The sequence below is a fragment of the Perna viridis genome, chromosome 15, assembly GCF_037379345.1.
Source record: "Perna viridis isolate PV_CMFRI_1.1 ecotype Kerala chromosome 15, ASM3737934v1, whole genome shotgun sequence".
Classification (NCBI taxonomy): Eukaryota; Metazoa; Mollusca; class Bivalvia; order Mytilida; family Mytilidae; genus Perna; species Perna viridis.
In genome coordinates this window covers 2580336-2598654 of record NC_142459.1, presented here as the reverse complement: position 1 = coordinate 2598654, position 18319 = coordinate 2580336, and the positions used below count along the sequence as shown (strand labels likewise).

General features: G+C 34.0%; 3 protein-coding genes across 4 annotated transcripts in view; 1 reads left to right on the top strand and 2 right to left on the bottom strand.

Moving 5' to 3' along the window:
* Positions 1-263: 263 nt before the first annotated feature.
* LOC148596507 (tiggy-winkle hedgehog protein-like) lies at positions 264-1915 on the bottom strand. The gene is made up of 2 exons (XM_088563679.1): positions 1338-1915; positions 264-932 (listed from the first exon to the last, which is right to left on the bottom strand). The coding sequence occupies exon 2, from the start codon at positions 865-867 to the stop codon at positions 307-309; it is 561 nt and encodes a 186-aa protein (XP_088419805.1). The 5' UTR covers positions 868-932; positions 1338-1915; the 3' UTR covers positions 264-306.
* A 54-nt stretch (positions 1916-1969) lies between these two features.
* On the bottom strand, positions 1970-6024 carry LOC148596506 (protein lin-12-like). The gene is made up of 8 exons (XM_088563678.1): positions 5876-6024; positions 5355-5477; positions 4356-4466; positions 3510-3683; positions 3005-3118; positions 2647-2759; positions 2398-2448; positions 1970-2109 (listed from the first exon to the last, which is right to left on the bottom strand). The coding sequence occupies exons 1-7, from the start codon at positions 5970-5972 to the stop codon at positions 2419-2421; spliced, it is 762 nt and encodes a 253-aa protein (XP_088419804.1). The 5' UTR covers positions 5973-6024; the 3' UTR covers positions 1970-2109; positions 2398-2418.
* A 7413-nt stretch (positions 6025-13437) lies between these two features.
* The window catches only part of LOC148596505 (uncharacterized), a 42688-nt gene continuing 37806 nt past the window's right edge, over positions 13438-18319 (top strand). Inside the window, exons 1-6 of one of the 2 annotated variants that reach the window (XM_088563857.1) lie at positions 13438-13511; positions 14378-14431; positions 15186-15347; positions 16100-16228; positions 17024-17140; positions 17633-17752. In XM_088563857.1, coding sequence (XP_088419983.1) covers positions 13493-13511; positions 14378-14431; positions 15186-15347; positions 16100-16228; positions 17024-17140; positions 17633-17752 — 601 coding nt within the window. In that variant the 5' untranslated portion in view covers positions 13438-13492. Of the gene's footprint in view, positions 13512-13626; positions 13719-14377; positions 14432-15185; positions 15365-16099; positions 16229-17023; positions 17141-17632; positions 17753-18319 lie in introns of those variants that run through there. The other variant, XM_088563858.1, reaches the window with a different exon arrangement.

The following is an 18319-nucleotide window of genomic DNA, read 5'->3' as shown; positions in this document are numbered from 1 at the left end:
TCTTTCAAGAGTTCTTGTCAGCCTTATTTTAAGTGCTAAGTAGCGCTTGACCTACCACGTTGAAATGTATCGCTACGGTTATATACATATCAACACCCGGCTTTTTGCATTTTGTAAACATATATTGTCAGCCATATTGATTTCTAAGAAATTGCTTGCACATTCTATTACAAAATGATAAAAGAAACAAATCTCTGAAAGGGTAGAGCGAAAAAAGAAACAATATGAAAATTGCAAATATATATTTCTTAATTCATTTTTTGTTAACTCCGATATATAATTTATTTAGAAATTCATGTATTCACACTATTCTTCGTTGAAAAGGTAACATCTCAAGTTTGCAAACATAAAGAAACCCTTAAGTGACCAATGAGCTCTGTTTTCCATTGGAGCATACGTTTCCTGTCCAAATGTCCATGAACTCACTTTATGAACCACGCGCCATGGCCAGAATAGTAAGTGAACTAAGTCTTGGTTTTCGTAAGTAGCATAGGAGGATACAAAATGATTGTCTACGATTAGGTTTTCAGATTCGGTAAGCGGTGCGTACATGCCAGCTTTACTTTCTTCAGTGATCTGGAGTACACGAACGACTTGACGTCTACCAAGGTATTTATTGAAGCTAAAGATGGAATCTCCAATCTGAATTCTGCCAGCTGCCTTAACAATGACATTGCCATGGTAATCCACCGTATATATCAAATGTTCTGGGCTAATTTCTAACGATATCCCAATATCCGTCATTAATTTACGATACCTAAGCTTTCCTTGTCTGTCATTATGCATCATCAGAATAACTTTAGTGAAAGCGTAATTGCCTTTGTCGTCAACTGTCAGGATTTCCTCACCAATTTTCAGTGATTCCATTTTAATCGTTTTATTTTGTTTCCCAATTACAATCGAATTCGGAGGAAAGCAACCACCAGCTGTAACTATATGTGAATAATTAAGTGTAAGCTTGTTTTTTTTTTAGAATCATGCGAACCTTAAAAAAAATCAGAAACATGTTAAAAAAAACACCTATCTGACAATATAATCCGTGCATTAATTAATTTGCTCGGACATTTTTCAATAGAACGACAGAAAAATGAGTTATCTATCCTTGAAATGGTCATTTACAGTGCATTTCAACGAAATTATAACTAAATTAACCAAAGTAATATTTAAAGTTTTGTCTTTTTCCTTGATTAGTACGGTGTAAAAAATGAAAATAAAACTTTTGAAATGTGGGGTTTTTCTTTCATACCACGTTTCTCCCCTGCCAACTTCCTACATATCATGATATGTGTTAATGTGTGATTATTCTACACGACTATTATAAATTATAAATTATTTACCACAACCAAGGTAACCATTTAACAGGAATTACTATCAATCTTGCAGCACGAACCGAGTAACCTTTATCATTATTCTGGTTCGCCTTAAACTAATTCTATAACAAATGATTCAGTGTTAAAATAGGGAAAAATACTTTTTCAATATAAAATGTCTATCTTGCTACAGTCTAGATGCTTTGGATCTTCTACCGTGAACTAATAATGCATCATGTATTTATCAGAAACAAAATTATCATCACAACACCCCAGTGCCCAAATATACACTATTTGTACAACCATATCCTTATACCAGAACAAAAACAATTCACCATGATAATTGAAAATGCAATCCGACCAAGGAAATCTTAAAAAGTGTGTGAGTGGTTGAAGACTGTCCGACCGCTATTCATCTGGAGGCTGCTGTTGCAAATCATAATCATAATTGGTATACAATAACTAATTCCCCTTTTTAAAAAAAATGCTACTTTACTTTTAAAGGTTAGGTTGATAAAAACTATAAAAAAAATATGAAGCGAAAAAAAAGCACTTTCAAGTCGACAAGTCTAAATCAATTAATTCCAATGTGGTCCCATTTGACTGACTAGGAACTATGTGCATGGATTATACACATACTTACTATGTTGAACATCTATAATTGGCACAAACGTGCCATCAAGTAGTCGATATTTATCACCTTCTATACCACATATTACCCCAGCTTTGGAAAACGGATAAAGAAAGCATGTTGGACACACGCTTGAGTCATGACATTTTTCATTAAATGGCTGTTTGTCTGAAAAAAAGTCATGTAAATCTAATAAGCCTAATGCATGTATATAAAGGTTTGCTACTCTGTAAAGAAAGAAAACAAAAAATTTAAAAATGCCTTCTGCAATTACATACCATTTCAATGATTGTGTTTCTACATTCTATGGCAGATATCAATTGGAAGTATTACTTAATTTTATACCCTATGCTCGTCGCTGGCGTAACCCAATATTTCATTAGTGTAAAAGATTATGTGATAGTTTTGCTTCCATTTCTTAAACATCCCATTTGATTCACTAAGAATAATATATACCGTAAGTGCGACAGACTCCCATCAGTGAATAACCATTATCGCAATGTTGCACTGAAATATCAAAATGAAATACATAGCAACATAACAATGTACTATCAAAACGTTTATCGCAAGTGGCAGCAAATAAAATAGAAAACAAAATGGAAAATAACACAGGAATATATTTAATACCTAGCAGCAGTTAATTTTGCAAATTAACATTTGTTTTATTTAGTTTCTTAATTGTTTGAACTGATGTTTTAAACTCACATGTGTCACAATGTTCACCAATCTAACCCATCTCACACATGCAGAAAGTGTCGGCACAAACACCGTAGTCAATCTTTTACCGTTGCAGTATTTAATGGATGAATTGCTTATCTCTGAAGGAAACAAGTTCTGCTATCTTTATTCAAAAAACTTTTTTTAAATACATGTATCACTATTATTTTAAGTATCAGGTATGAAGTTCAGAATGAAGCAATTTTACGTAGATCTTTAAGGCGAAATTATTAATCGTTTCTTAGTGAAGGAAAATGACTGCAGTACTTGTTAAATTGACCAGAAGCTAAGTAAGCTTTTGTTGTAACGATATTATGTTCTGCCTTTTTTTAAAAAATAATCATACTTGTGTCACACCGAGATCCAGTGAACCCAGCATCACAAACACAGGCTGGGACTAACGTAGTGTTCAAACAGATTCCATGTACACAGTAGTCCGTCAGCATACATAAATTCATATCTAAAAGTTGAAAGGGAAAAATTAATACATACAAATATTACACTTGTCTCGAATAATATATACAACACCTTGACTTGTTGTGTCAGTTTTTGTTTCCTTTGATATTACTGTATTTGTACTACTTCGTTCCAAAAAAGTGGTCCCTTTACATAAATGTCATATTAATTGTAATATTAAATGTGACGTCTAGTTTACATAATTGGATGTCAATCGGTATCTTTATATGGGATATTGACTCTTTTTCTATTCTAGAGTTACACATTTTATGAGCCGGACGATGAGATGAGAACGTGTTATCTTTCATCAGAATGTGTATGTTGTTGTTGTATATTGCAAAACGTAAGCAGGATTATTTTACCAAATGTATGATACCTGAAGGCAAACATCCTACCTGTGCAGGTACCATCAAGTTTCCGCATTTTACCGCCTTCACATCCACACATAGATACAGAGTGATTTGAGAACAACAGTGCCTCCTGTTGACCACAGTGACAATAAACTCCTCTTACAGATGGATTTGTTGACGTAGAGATCATACAATCCTCGTTAAGAGGATACAGTGTACCTAATGAGTAGAAAAAAAATGTTTCACAATAGGTAGTTAAAATCTTAAAATTTAAACAGTATATTTAATTAATTATATAATTTCTAACTACACTATATTGATAGCAGTGATTTATCAAATGTTCCGTGTGTGATAATTTTCGATAATTCAAATGTGAAATAAATTCGCTAATTTCACTTACAAATTTTTCCCCGACAAAACCTTAGATCACGAATATCAATCCTACGATCACTAATTTTAAAATTTATGTAGAAAATTGCAATACAACAAACTTTGCAGAAAATTCATCAACGCATGAAGATTTAACGAGTTCTTCGGACTCGTAATCATATTCATAACAACAACATACTCTGCTCAATTACTTTTGTTATTCTGTATTATTGTAGTTACTTTTTTTCTTTTTTGTGTCTGTTATCAATGTCTGGTCTTTGTTCTTTGATACCTCTTCATTCTTTGATTGACCCATAAGGAGAGAAGTGCATAACGTTGGTGCAACTTAATTCGTCACCCTTATGGTTTCTGCTTGATATATAAATAACAGCGTTACTATTCAAAAGAAATCTGGATCACAAAATTAGTCATTAATAATTGAGGAAATTACATTTTTGTCGTTTAACGGTCCTGCAACTTAAGATATTGATTTGGGGTCGAAATATTAATCTTTACTCTCACCTGTATAATTAAGTTCTGGAACATGACTGTATTTATGATTGGCTAAATGAGTGTTGATAACGTCATAACACTTTCCGGCTAAGGATACCCTTGACCGAGTACAGGCATGTTCTGAATTTAAAAAAATAGATTTGCGGGAATGTAAATGTTTATAAAGTATCAGTAATAAACAATCCAACACAAACTCTGGATTTCAGACAAAATGATTCAAAATGGTTATTTAATCTCAAATATAAAGCATTGTGAGATACAATGTATGTAGGGATTATGGACTAAATTTTTTACGGATTATTTATTACAAAAATATTTGCAAAAATGAGTGAATTTGAGCCACTCTCTGGGTTAACTTATGTTTAAAAATGCTATATGTATGTGTTCGGTATGGTCGAATTCAAATAACTAAAACCATGTGTGTGACTGTAGCGTATTATTTCAGCTAAACTGCCTTTACGTATCTTATAATCTCATTTATAAGCCATGTTTTTGTACAACCTTTAAAATGTTCTATTTTAGTTCTTTTTAATTCTTTTATTTTATCATCTGTATTTTTAAAGTTTATATTTGTTGTGCTATTGTAGTTTAAGAGGCTATCCATGTAAATATCAGGCAGATCCTATGATATGGTTGGCACATTGTAAATTGTATCTCACTGAATATTTCAGATATAATGTTCGTATCATGTGTACGTCAACTTCTAAAAAGATTTGTTTAAAGCGACAATGGATGGCTCGGAAAACGATTTTAAAATTCCCAAGCAAACAACCAAATTTGACACAAAATTAAAGAATTATATTCCTTTTTAATAAATTTCAATGCTTTCTGTGTTATTTATTTCTCTTTAAACGTTGCAGTTAATAAACAAATCAACATTCAGCTTTTATAAGGGATGCATTTATGATAAGAAATGGATGAATTGTTTTAAAAAATATTTGTCATGTGCCACAAACTGGCTTTTGCCGGATACCCTCTTAGGTATTTCATAATCATGTTAATACCAACTTGTGTCGCATTCTTGGCCAGTAAAACCGGGATCACAAATACAAAATTTAGGTTTCCCCTCAACAAAATCTGCGCTATGGCAGTAACCATGAGTACAAGGTCCAGTGTTACACTGAATTTGTCCTACAATTTAAACCAACAAACAAGTATTGAATAATTACTGTACTGATAGTTATACGTATTATCTCTCACGTTGGTATGAATTGTTTAAAGAGTAATCAAGAGAACAAAGGTTCTAGCGGAAATCATAAGAACAAAGGGCATAAAATAACAAAAATAATGCATACAAAGTAACAAAAGTGAATGAGCAATTCGGACTTCAAAAACTGGGAGCATGGATCAGGTGCACTGGTAGGATAAGTATCCTCTGCTTTTCTTGAAAAACCCACCGATGCGCATTTAAGATAAGAGCTGATATATTTACAGATTTTAATGTCATATCTTGTAGCTTTTATAATGTTTTATTCAACCTTAACATATGGTTTTATTTCGATAAAAGTATGGTTTCAACACAATTTTACCTGGAAACGAAGAGGGACATTCATTACTGACAAAGACATCATCAGTCTTCCTCCAATTATGCAGTAGTAACATTAGAACTGTGAACCAGGTTCCCATCTTTCACTTTGATTAAATTATTTAAGTAGTAGTCTTTATAAAAATCAAACAGAATGTTATTCATGAGTGCATAAAGGCAACTTTCACTTTTATTTCGTACTCGGTAACGGCTATAGACAGAAAACCGATCTTAGTTTGTCATTTGGTTCCTGTACTTTTCAGATAAATATCATAAAGACTGCGTATGAAATTGACACTATGATATAGTACAATTCTTGATTAGGATGATGTGAGAGGGAGATCAACGTATGGTTTTCCCAAAAGCACAAATCTGAATTTAACTCATGAAAAAATTTATATGGATTGGTACTTATGTTTTCAAATTTCCTTTCACCTATTGTTTTCCTAGATACAATCACATGTTGTTGAAAAACATGTTCAACGTTCATGATCAGTAGTTAAAACTATTTTTCGTTTCTGGTTCTATGTTTATTATAAGGAATTACACATTTCTTAATTTTCAAGAATCTGGGATCAGATTTCAATAAGTATTCACAAATTCAACAAAAATACTATCCTTTACAATAGGGCATCAGCTGATAGATTAATTGTAAAATATAGGATTAGAAATACCCTCACCCTTTGGCTAAATGCACGAATTGTTCGGTAGTTCTTTAATTACAGTGTACTTATTACCAGATATTTGACTAGATTTAACGAAACGATTAGATTGAATCCGTCAAATAACTATCCGTTCACTTTTGAAAAAGTTATGTGAAACAGGTTCCAGACAAAATAGAGTATTTTTGTACGAGGTTTGGGTTTAATGAACAGACAGAATAAACAATAATGTGTGTGTTAATGTTTGAGTTAATTAATAAACCACATACAGCTGAAAATGTTTCTAAGGCTATATGTCTCTGGTACAGTACAGCCAACCATGGATCCTGAGTTGCAAAAGGTGTTTGAAGACATTGTCCTTCTTCAATGTGTGTTTCTATGTGGCCAAAAGTATTTGGTGCTGAAAGTACTGGCTGTCGGCTATGGGAACACACACAAGTCATATTCCCTGCGAGTGAAAGCTTTGTAACCATCAAGATTGTGATGCACGTAATGAGATTCTGCAACAGTATCAGAAATAGTTAGTAACAACAGAAATGCTGACATAATTACATTAATTGTAAGCTAAATGAAAGACTAGTATGTTCAAATTAAAATCCAACCTTTGTTTAATTCAAGAAGCAAGGACAAAGAAAAAAATACAAATTCGAATAATAAGAAAACACATACATATGCAATCAAACTAGTAGCATTTCTGTTTCTCATGGACAAACTGGGCATAGGTGTTCAAAACTTTATCCGTTGGAAATATAGTTATTCATTGGATAACGCGTATACATTGTATTAGACTTATCCAGTGGATAACTTTTGTCCAAGGAATAATCTTTAAACAACTGGGTCCATGATATTGGACCGGTGCACCTAGTCCTTGCTCCCAGTGTTTAGTGGAGTCCGAGTTGCTTATTTACTTTTGTTACTTTGTATGTATAATTTTAGTTACTTTATGTTCTTTGTTGTGTATGTCTGTGTTCCATATCTGGTCTTTGTCCCTGGATTACATTCTTTTGATTACCGCTATAATCTTGGTTCCCTTGATTACTCTTTCACACCACTGGGTCGATACCTCTGCTGGTGGATTTTGTCCCCGAGGGTATCATCAATCCAGTAATACAATATTTTTTTAAAAAATGGTTTTAACAAGAGGAATGAAAGAAAAACTGGCTCGGACGTGGCCCAGTATAAAAAGGTCCGAACCTGACAGCAGATCGGACACTGTTGTCTTGTAAGTATGTGGTGTCCCGAGATGGGAATCTTAGCACACTCACATCAGGTATGGAAAGTGCCCCGATCAATTCAACTAAAAGTACCCAATCACACGTTCAGTCTGCAGACAATATATTCCAGTACAAAAATTCTGACTATTTTAAAATCATCAAACCATGTTCCATCACTTTAAACGATATATTTGACTACAACGATGACGAACCACATTGTACCATATCAAAATGTGGTATTAAAAATTGCAAAACATGCAACATTCTTATAACCTACCCTTCCTTCTCCAGTTCCCTTACAAACTAAACCTTCCATACAAGAAGTCACAATAACCTAAGTTGCAAATCAACAAACTTAATATATGGATTAGAATGCAACTTATGTGGTTCAATATATGTCGGAGAAACGCAAGAACGATTAAATAAAAGAATGTGCGGTCATCGTTCCAAACTTAACACCACCAAATTCCCGACAATTTATCAACACTTTAATCAACAAGATCATTCAATCCTCTCCATGAAAGTTCGTATTTTAGAAAAAAAATTACCATCCTACGAACAGTCCCGTTCTAAGTAAAAACTATCGTAGGGAAAGAGAGGAGTACTGGATACGCAGACTAGGTACTGCAATACCTTACGGATGCAATGACAACATCGAAAGTTTAGGAAACCTTTCAAGCCAATATAACAATAACATAAATGTGATGAATTTATTTGACAAAAATCCAAGACGGGAAAGGAGTCATGGCCATCGCCACTATACGTCACCTAAGTTACATGATGTCTCCATAGATGGTCTCCTTTCTTTCATACAGAAACCTCTTGGACTTCATCACATTAGAACCCAACTTTGTTCTATACCTTTCACTCTACTACACTCCCTTTATAGAACAAGTCTCTGACCCCATCTCATCATTATACAGACTTGTTGCCATCATTTTGGATATTGGTTTCCACTCTTTAAACCAGTCTTGTGAAAAGTCAAGATGAAGAAAAACGATCATTTCTTCCACTACCGTTTGTCAACGAAGGTATAGATGCAATTGATTTCGCTAACATCCTCCATCACAAAAACGTTACCAACAAAATTCCCCCATATTTCAAAAACAAATTCATACCAATTATTTCATATTCCTATACTTCACCCATCGCATCCGACATATTCAATTATAAAAGACTATTGCAGAACCTCGAGATTGAGGACTTCAAGGCTAAAGCACCTGACTGTTCTTGCAAAACCTCTCCATTCAAATATGGTCCTTCTGGTCACGTCGTTACGAGAGATTTAACCATTATCAAAAACGAATCTCTGCGTACTATCCTTTCTAAAGGCCCCAAGTACCGTGAACCACGCTCCATAAATTGGAATTATAACTTTAAAGTTCTTATGGATGCCGTCGAGGACTATGCAAGAAAATGGATAAAACGAGAACAAGAAGACATTGATTCTCTGTCAGAGTGGTTGAAGGCAGTGAGGTCTTTAATTTTGAAACGAATGAAAGTTTTTAGTAGATCAATGATGCCTAGGCTACATCAGTTTTCAAAGACCCCGATGTAGCAAAAACATTGTCTACTATACATGACAAATATGTTGTCGTACCAGCAGACAAAGCCAAAAACAACATTGTTTTTGTCTGCAAAACGTTTTATATCCAATGTTTATTATCAGAGGTAGACGTAGAACATAATAGCAGTCATAAGAGCTACACTGTTACCACTCTCTCCAAACAAGAGATTGTGGAAAACCATAAATCTGTGCTATCCTCTTTTTGGTCTCTCTACTAAGGACGATGATTGTGATTTACCGTCTATGTACTGGATTCCTAAACTTCACAAGAATCCATACAACAACGTTTCATAGCTGGATCTGCAAAATATACCACCAAACCTCTTCCAACACTTTTAACTTCTATACTCACAACTGTCAAAGAGGGTCTACAGTCATACCACAACACTTGTTACTCCCGTAGTGGTATTAATTCAATTTGGATCAATAAAAATTCGAAAGATCAATCAGTTCAAGACTATTATCCGAATATAATAGCATTAAAACCTAAGATTTTTCAACACTGTATACTTCTATTCCCCATACTCAGTTAAAATCCCTGCTTAAAAACATTATACATCGTTGTTTTTCCAATAAAGATGGTACACCTGGATACAAATATATAGTTCTTGGTAGAGATTCCTCCTACTTTGTAAAACATAATTCCAAATCATCTTCCAAATATACAGAGGAAGATGTATACAAAATGCTGGAATTTTTAATCGACAACATATTTGTCCAGTGTGGTGGACGTGTTTTTCAACAAACGGTCGGCATTCCAATGGGAACACATTGTGCTCCTTTACTTGCTGACCTATTCTTTCACTCTTATGAGGCTGACTTTATAGCTGATCTGATCAGAAAGAAAGAATATTGTTTAGCTAGATCCTTCAATCTCAGTTTCCGCTATATAGATGACGTATTATATGTAAACAATCCTAATTTCGGGGATTTGATACATCACATCTACCCAAGAGAACTTGAGATAAAGGATACTACAGACACTGTGAAGTCAGCCTCATATCTTGACCTAGACATAGAAATCGATGGTAAAGGAAAACTATTGACCAAACTTTACGACAAACGTGATGACTTTTCATTCAGAATTGTCAACTTTTCTTTCATCTGTGGCAACATCCCGTCGTCATCATGAACTCGTGGATCGTTATGGTGTATCCATCAGCACCATGAAAACTGATTTATTCAACGGTTTTCCTTTCCTCGTTTGTCTACCCCGGACTTTTTATGAGCAACTCGGCGGGTGTTTCTAGAAAAGCAGAAGACGCTTACCCTACCGGTGCACCTGGTCCTTGCTCCCAGTTTTTAGTGGAGTCCGAGTTGCTCATTTACTTTTGTTACTTTGTATGTATAATTTTAGTTACTTTATGTTCTTTGTTGTGTATGTCTGTTTTCCATGTCTGGTCTTTATCCCTGGATTACATTCTTTTGATTACCGCTATAATCTTGGTTCCCTTGATTACTCTTAGAAACTAGCTTTTGGCAGACTAACAAGCAACACAAAAATGACAAAAAGGAATTACCACACAAATCAAGAACAAGGCCGTTTATGACTTACATATGTACTATAATGAACATAAAACTAGACCAAGGATAATATGGTACATTGAGAGAAAACACTTAATGTCCATATAAATTGACAAAGAGAAAAAAATCATACCATTCTAGAATGCATACTCACTTCGGAATGCGGTTAAGAGATAACTCTTATCAATACACATACAGATAATTTGGTCAACGCTTTCAAAATTATATTTTAAAAATACGGCCATGACATGTAGTGTGATAATCTTCAAATATTCAGATAATTTATGAACAAAATCTTAGCATTGAATTTTTGGCAATTTCATATCCTTACTAATGTTTCAATTACTGTTCTTAATGTAGATAATTCTAATAGAAAAAAAAAGATAAAAAAGAATATGTTCTTACACAATTCCATAATATGAACTGAAATAAGTTTTGCAAAATAATCAAGGGAACCTAGATTCTAGCAGAAATCAAAAGAATGTAATCCAGGAACAACGATAAGATATAGACAACAAAGAACAAAATAACCAAAATAATGCATACAAAGTAATAAACGTAAATTATTGATTGGTCAGGCAAACAGCTTATCTAAACTTGTCTAAAGGCTCTGTTATACCAAATGTTCATTGTATAGTAGAATGTAAAGCGTCACAAGGATAAAATAAACAATTTTTCAAATCTTTATTGTTCGCAAAAGTCATGACTCGCCGAACAGTACTCGGAAGTGCTTGTTACTACTTTTTTCAGGAATTAAGTTATAGCTAGATAGTAGTAAATATTCAAAATTATGGTTTGTAAACCTGATGATGATAACAACTGATATTCATGCATTTCAAAGGACCCATGTGTAGGTGGCATAATTTCCGGCAAAAGAGAAATAATACACGCTTGTTTATTCTACATTTTACGTTTCACATTGTAGTATCTACTTTTATTGAAAAGCTTTTTTTGTTTTGTTTGACACGGGTTGTGTCCTTTTTGTACAACTTGATGTACCGTGATTCTCAATCCCGCATGGCTGGGGTTGTCAGGCTATAATACGGAAAACCTGACCGCAAACCATAGTGGTGCACCGTGTTGGGAAAGATGCCACGTTCCTCGCACGTTAAAGAACCCTGCTGTGGTATTCGATAGGAGTAGGAACCTTTGCGCTCCGCCAGAAGAGGTTAAATTGCCCGACCTTACCCACCCCCCTTTTTCCAGTGGCAATCAAAATTTGTCGACCCTATTATCCTTTGTGACCCATCCTTTTTTTTCATTTCATGTTCATTTTATCACCCATTTCATGTTCATTGTCTGAATATAGCTGAAATATTGCTGCTCGGACGTTAAACCCCAACAAACAAACAAACAAACAATCAATCCCGCATGGAACAATTGAGATTGATTTTACATACAATTGGGATGCTTGATTGATTACTGGGGTTCATCGCCGAGCAGCAATATTTTAGCTATATTCAGGCGATGAACATGACATGAATGATAAAATGAACAACTTTTTCGCAGTACCTGTTCATATTGATGTTTTTTGGCCAGCTGCAGACTGTCCCGTGTGAGGGTTTCTTCATTGTTCTCTGAAGACCAATGTGTAACCTTAGGCTGACATTTTCATCCTAAAGGTCTTGTTGTCTCTTTGATATATTTGCCATACACACTCTCGTTATTTTTTTTAATAGAGTAATGTGGTACTTGCAGTACAATTTCGCCGAAGAAGTACAACAATGCTAACTTTTTAACAGTGTAAATACATCGTCTTTGTCTCCCTAGGTATTAAAGATTTAACAAAAATAATTAGGAACGAGGCATCTTTCCCAACACGTGCACCACTATGGTTTGAGGTCAGGTCCGTATTATAGCCTGACAACCCCAGCATGTAACACGCCAGGGTATCCCATTCCACCACCTGGGGCATACATCCCAGTTGCTCTGTGGGCAGAGCGCCCTAGCCCCCGGCTAGGGTTCTGAGCACTATTTAGTCGCCTTTTACGGCAAGTTTAGCGCTGCTGCAGGTCTATTCTTTTAACACCCGGACCTGCACGGGGCGACAAACGAGGAAAGCTAAATTATAGGATCTAAAGGATCGATCACTCACATTGTTGACTGATCGCTGACGGATCGATGACCGATTGCCGGTGACCTATCTAATCGCTTTTTTATTGTGTAAAATAAAGGATGATCAAATTTATGTAAACTTCAGAATTTTCCTTGAATCTGTAACAATGTATCTGTACTATAATCTGTTAATATCGAATTTACATTGTTTTCTTTTTTTCATTTAAAGAAAATGATGTAATCTATTTCCTTACAGATATTCTTTAATAAATTGATTTAGAAAACGAAAGCAATCACCGTTTTTAGAAATCGATATGACCGATCGATGACGGATCGAAAATGGCCGATAACACATATGATGAGTCACACTTGTAGTTGCACGGATCGGTTCAGGTGTTGTAATCATTCCATAATTTTGTAACATATATGTAACAAACGGAATATTTATTTCAATTAATATCAATATTCTCTTATTTATTAGAACCAGGCCAATGTATTTCTAAGTTCACATGTAGTAAATATTTCATAAGAACGATTTGTATATTATCTTGATAAAATTAGAAGAATTTATTAAATCGTGACACGCCGAAATTGACAAGATGAACACCTTTCTTTACGGTAGGAAATTAATTTCGAAAACAAAAAGAAATGCATATTCATTAAAAAAGAGTTGTTAATTGAATACAATGATACTACAAATATCAATTTCAAATTTCTGTATGCTGTACGAATATTCTTTACAGTTTTTTGTTTCGTACTACCTAGTTGTGTAACATGGTGGAGAAGAGATGATTGATTTAAACAAAAACATATATATGAAATAGGGTGCATATAGGAATAAATCTAAGGCAGATTCTTTACTTACAAACCGGTTCCATTTTTCGTTTTACGTCTCTTGAATTAGACCAAACTTCCTCTGCAGATATAAATAACGCGACGCTCAACTCTTAATATCTACGATAACACTTTCTAGCCCAAACCGGGTTGTTGAGTGTAACTTGTTCAAAAATTAAAAACATTCGTTTTAATTTAATTTCTAATGAATTACAGTCCATATTTGATTTGTATTTGAAAAGTTCTTTTGTTTCTCATTATTTGAATATCATAGTGCGGACTAATCGACGTTAATGACGTCATATTACCAATTAAGGGTATTCAAAATAACCTGGTTTGCTATAAAAGAATCAACCAATCAGAAAGCTTGTTACAAGTCAAATTAGTTTATATTATGAAAACAGTAATATAATCTTATACATCCCTTCCCTATTGACTGATTTCTTGACAAGCACATTTTATTATGAACTATTATGCAAGTAATATGGATCTCCATCCTTCCTTCAATTACTCAGAGGGTGTCCATCTTGCATCATTAATATTTCCTACACCACTAAATGCCATTTAAGAAAACTTTTTTTGTGTCGACAAACCGGTCAATTATTGTCATGTGACCTTCAAATTCATGAACATGAATTTCTCTCTCGAAGGTTGTGTTTTGGTGGTTTGCTGTACTACTGTAAGCTGTTTATTGTTTGGTACTGGTAAGTATGCTTACATACCGAGACAACCCAGTATCATTCTTGGTATTATCGTTCCAGGTAAAGTTTTTATGAATAAATTCGTCAACCGTAACACATTTGTCAATTGTTTTTATTTCAATGGTTTCCATTTAGAAGGGAAATGTGATTTTGGGCCTTTCATTAATCAAATCGATGGCTCCGAACGGTTATACCAAAATAAAGACCAACCTGAGGTTCATCTATTATGTTGACAAAGTAAATTATGCACACTTTTTATACTGCGCTAGACTTCTTACACTTAGGCACCTGGACCAGGATTAAGTTGCTACAATATTGAAGTCATCACTAAAGAAGTATCATGGTCGTCATCATGATCTCGTGGATTGTTATAGGGTATCCATCTACATCCCTGAAAACTGATTTGTTCAACCTGTCATAGTTTTTCTTTCTCCTTTCGGCTACCCTAGTCTTTACTTTTTATGAGCAGCTCGACCGGTGTTTTAAGAAAAGCAGAGGGCGCTTACCCTAACGATGCACCTTGTCCATGCTCCCAGTTTTTAGTGGAGTCCGAGTTGCTCATTTACATTTGTTATTTTGTATGTTATTTTGATTATTTTATGTTCTTCATCATGTTTTCCATGTTTGGTCTTTGTCCCTGGATTACATTTTTTTTTATTTCCTCTATAATTTTCGGTTCCGTGATTACTCTTTAAAACATACCAATAATAACTATTATTTGTCCTCTTTGTCTTATCTTTTTACCTTTCTTATTTAGGTATAAATATACCAACAATCGTACAATGCAACTCCCAATCAACGTGTTCAAGACACGGCCGGTGGTATAAACTGAACACTACAGCTACAGCTAAGCCAGTTTGTATCTGTAATTCAGGTTACTCGGGCACCTGCTGTAGTCATCACGGAGCAGCTAGTACATGTACGTGCTAAAAGAAGGTTGTTTTGCTTCTACTGTGATTAAATCTATTTTGTTATCATAAAATACAGACCCAATCTTAATTCGTGATAAATTAAAAGACAACCACTGGATTTTATTTAAAACGTATCAAGCAGTCTTTTTCAAATCAGAAAAGAGCTGATTCATACGGGTAAATATTCACGATATTCACAGTCATTTCTTGTTCAGAAACATTAAATAACAATCTAATCAGTCTTAGTTTGTCATTCGGTTATTGCACTTTCGAGATATAGGTGGTTATAGTATTCGTTCTTGAATTTGTTTAATATACTTGCTTTTTGTGTGATATGAATGATGTTTGTTTTTCCTAATAAGGAAGAGCTAAATGCAGTAAGGCAATCATTACATTACATTGCAGCATGTGTAGATCGAATAGAGCACTATTTGTAGGGTGTGTTTTTTTCTGCACCATGAATCACCTCTACTATAGGCAGTGTCTGAATTAATATGAACTGGTACTTTAAAAAATGTTAACAGTGTTCCATCATTTCATCTCCGTCATATTCTTTTTTACCAATTTCCTTCAATTGTGTTATCATTATAACCTTAACTGAATTCTAAACATTAGATAAAAATTTTGCCTTGTCTTTCGAGATTTCTTTCATCACTCACACCATATGTTTTAGTTATCTTAAACTTAAATTTCTATTCAATCGCACTACTACATGAGTTAATACATAATTAGATACATTTCCACTTTCTATTTTACAAAGCGGCTCCTGTCAACCCTTGTGCTAGAAACCCATGTCAGCACTCAGGGGCATGCCATGTCAGTGGGAGTAGCTACACATGCACTTGTAGTGCACTTTACACAGGGAAAAACTGCGAGACGAGACAATACCGTAAGATTTCTGTAAATTTATACGCATAGCGATTTAAAATTGTCAGTAAATTTTCATCTGAAAAATAATAAAAAATAATAATACTAATAAAAGTTTAAATGGTGTTTAAATTGTTGCTGTGGAAAAAAAAACAAGTGCTTATTTTCCTTAAAAAAACATAGGACTGTATAATGTCTTAGAAACGTGAAAATGTGTTAGAACCATCACGAACTCTTCGATACAAAAACCCCATGCAGTTTCTACATACATAGTATGTAAGTGTTAATAAGAAGTTGTCTTTTACCTTCATATTAAGGTAGACAAAGAATACATTACAAACAAAGAAAAGTTCGTTACAATTTGGATTTCATAACAATTAAACGAGATGTTTTTTTATTACGCGCACTTACTGTTTTATACCGTGCATCCATGCAAGGCTAATGAAGTAAGTGAAGACAACCAGACAGACCTGCAGAAATGGGTCAGGGAAGTGAATTCAATTTGGAAGTAGCCTTTAAATTGGTCTAAAGTTGAAAAATACAGTTCATAAAGAAAGAACAAAATATATAAAAAAATATTTACATTATCTTGATCCGGCACACTGAATTATTATCTTTTTTAAATAGACAATTGTTTACCTTTTCTATCTAGCCCCTATTCAGCCATCCCCCTTTTCCCAATGACTTGTTAAGCGTAAATGAAAAATGCACGATGTTCGGTTGTAATCTGTTCCTAATTCATATTATTTGGTTCTGTTATCATTTTCTATTAGTATAATATCATATTTTTTAATGAACTGTGCTATTACTATTTAAGTCCGTCACCCCTGTACAAGCAATCCATGCAAAAACCATGGAACATGCCATAAAAGCGGAACAACGTATACTTGTAGCTGTCCATTATTTTACACAGGGAAAAACTGTGAAACATTTAGTAAGTTTATATATTTGTTAGTTTTGTCGTCAATTATTGATCAATTAACTGATTAATTGATTGTGGTTTTACGTCATTTGTCAGACAATTCATATATTTCAGAACAACAACAGATTCTGCGTTATATTTGTCAGACATAGAATTTTATCATCATTAATCACACAAGCAGCAGTCCTCAAGTAGACATGCCACCTCATACGCATTGTTTTAAATCTAGTCAGTCACCTATATCTTAAATACAGAGCGATGAAACTAATGTCCGCTTGCACTTACAGCAAGCACATGGCCTTCGATGTGGTTATAATATATTTACTATTCTAGATCCTTCACAATAAAATAATAATATCAAGTAACTGCTTAAATGCCTTTTTCATAAACATTATTGCTATAATCATTATGTGTAACGCTTAAACGATTACAAAAGATGTCTAAATGATTTTCAAAATCCCATATATATGTGTTAGAAACGTACTGTTTCCTTATTCTTGGCAGGAAGCATGAATCTTCACTGCTTTTCAAAACCTTGTCAAAACGGAGGAACTTGCAAGATATCTGGAACTTCCTACACATGTACCTGTCCAGCAGGATATAACGGGAAAAACTGTGAAACACGTGTGTAATATGTTAAATTTACATTAAAAGTATATGGCCGATGAAAATATCAGTAAACACGGCTAGACAAGTAAATTATACAAGTGCTAGTCCTGCATGATATAACGGCAATAACCGCGAGTAAGGTGGGTCGGAATTTGCGTGTCTCATAAGATTGAGAAACATATGATTTGTAGATTATCTTTATCAATGCAAAGCAGGTTCAAAGTAAAACACTCCCAGATAAAAAAGTTGCTATTCTGAAATAAAAGATCACAGCAATAAATCCACTCTGAAATAATTGTTAAATATGATCTCTCTTTGAAATTCTGTATCGACGAAGAGTTTGAACTGTTTAAATTGTTGTGTCTACTGCGAATAAATGATTGATATGATGTGTCAAAAGTAACCAAAAATACAGACGAGTTTAAGGAAGAGCTTAGAACATTCAGTGGCTGTTCCATTTACCAAATGTTTCATGCGCCCTTTTTAAGCCTTCAAGAAATGCAAGAGATGTTAAAAATATGAACATGCACAAACAGAAATCGATTACAGGATATGTATACTTACCCACTGCAAACGTTGATA

What these genes read in the sequence shown, in the direction of transcription:
- LOC148596507 (XM_088563679.1), bottom strand. Translation starts at nt 867, where the DNA reads ATGGAATCACTGAAAATTGGTGAGGAAATCCTGACAGTTGACGACAAA.
- LOC148596506 (XM_088563678.1), bottom strand. Translation starts at nt 5,972, where the DNA reads ATGGGAACCTGGTTCACAGTTCTAATGTTACTACTGCATAATTGGAGG. An exon ending in ACTTGATGGTACCTGCACAG is followed by an intron (nt 3,119 to 3,509) that starts GTAGGATGTTTG and finishes TTCAACTTTTAG; the next exon opens with ATATGAATTTATGTATGCTG. An exon ending in TGGTGAACATTGTGACACAT is followed by an intron (nt 2,449 to 2,646) that starts GTGAGTTTAAAA and finishes TTGATATTTCAG; the next exon opens with TGCAACATTGCGATAATGGT.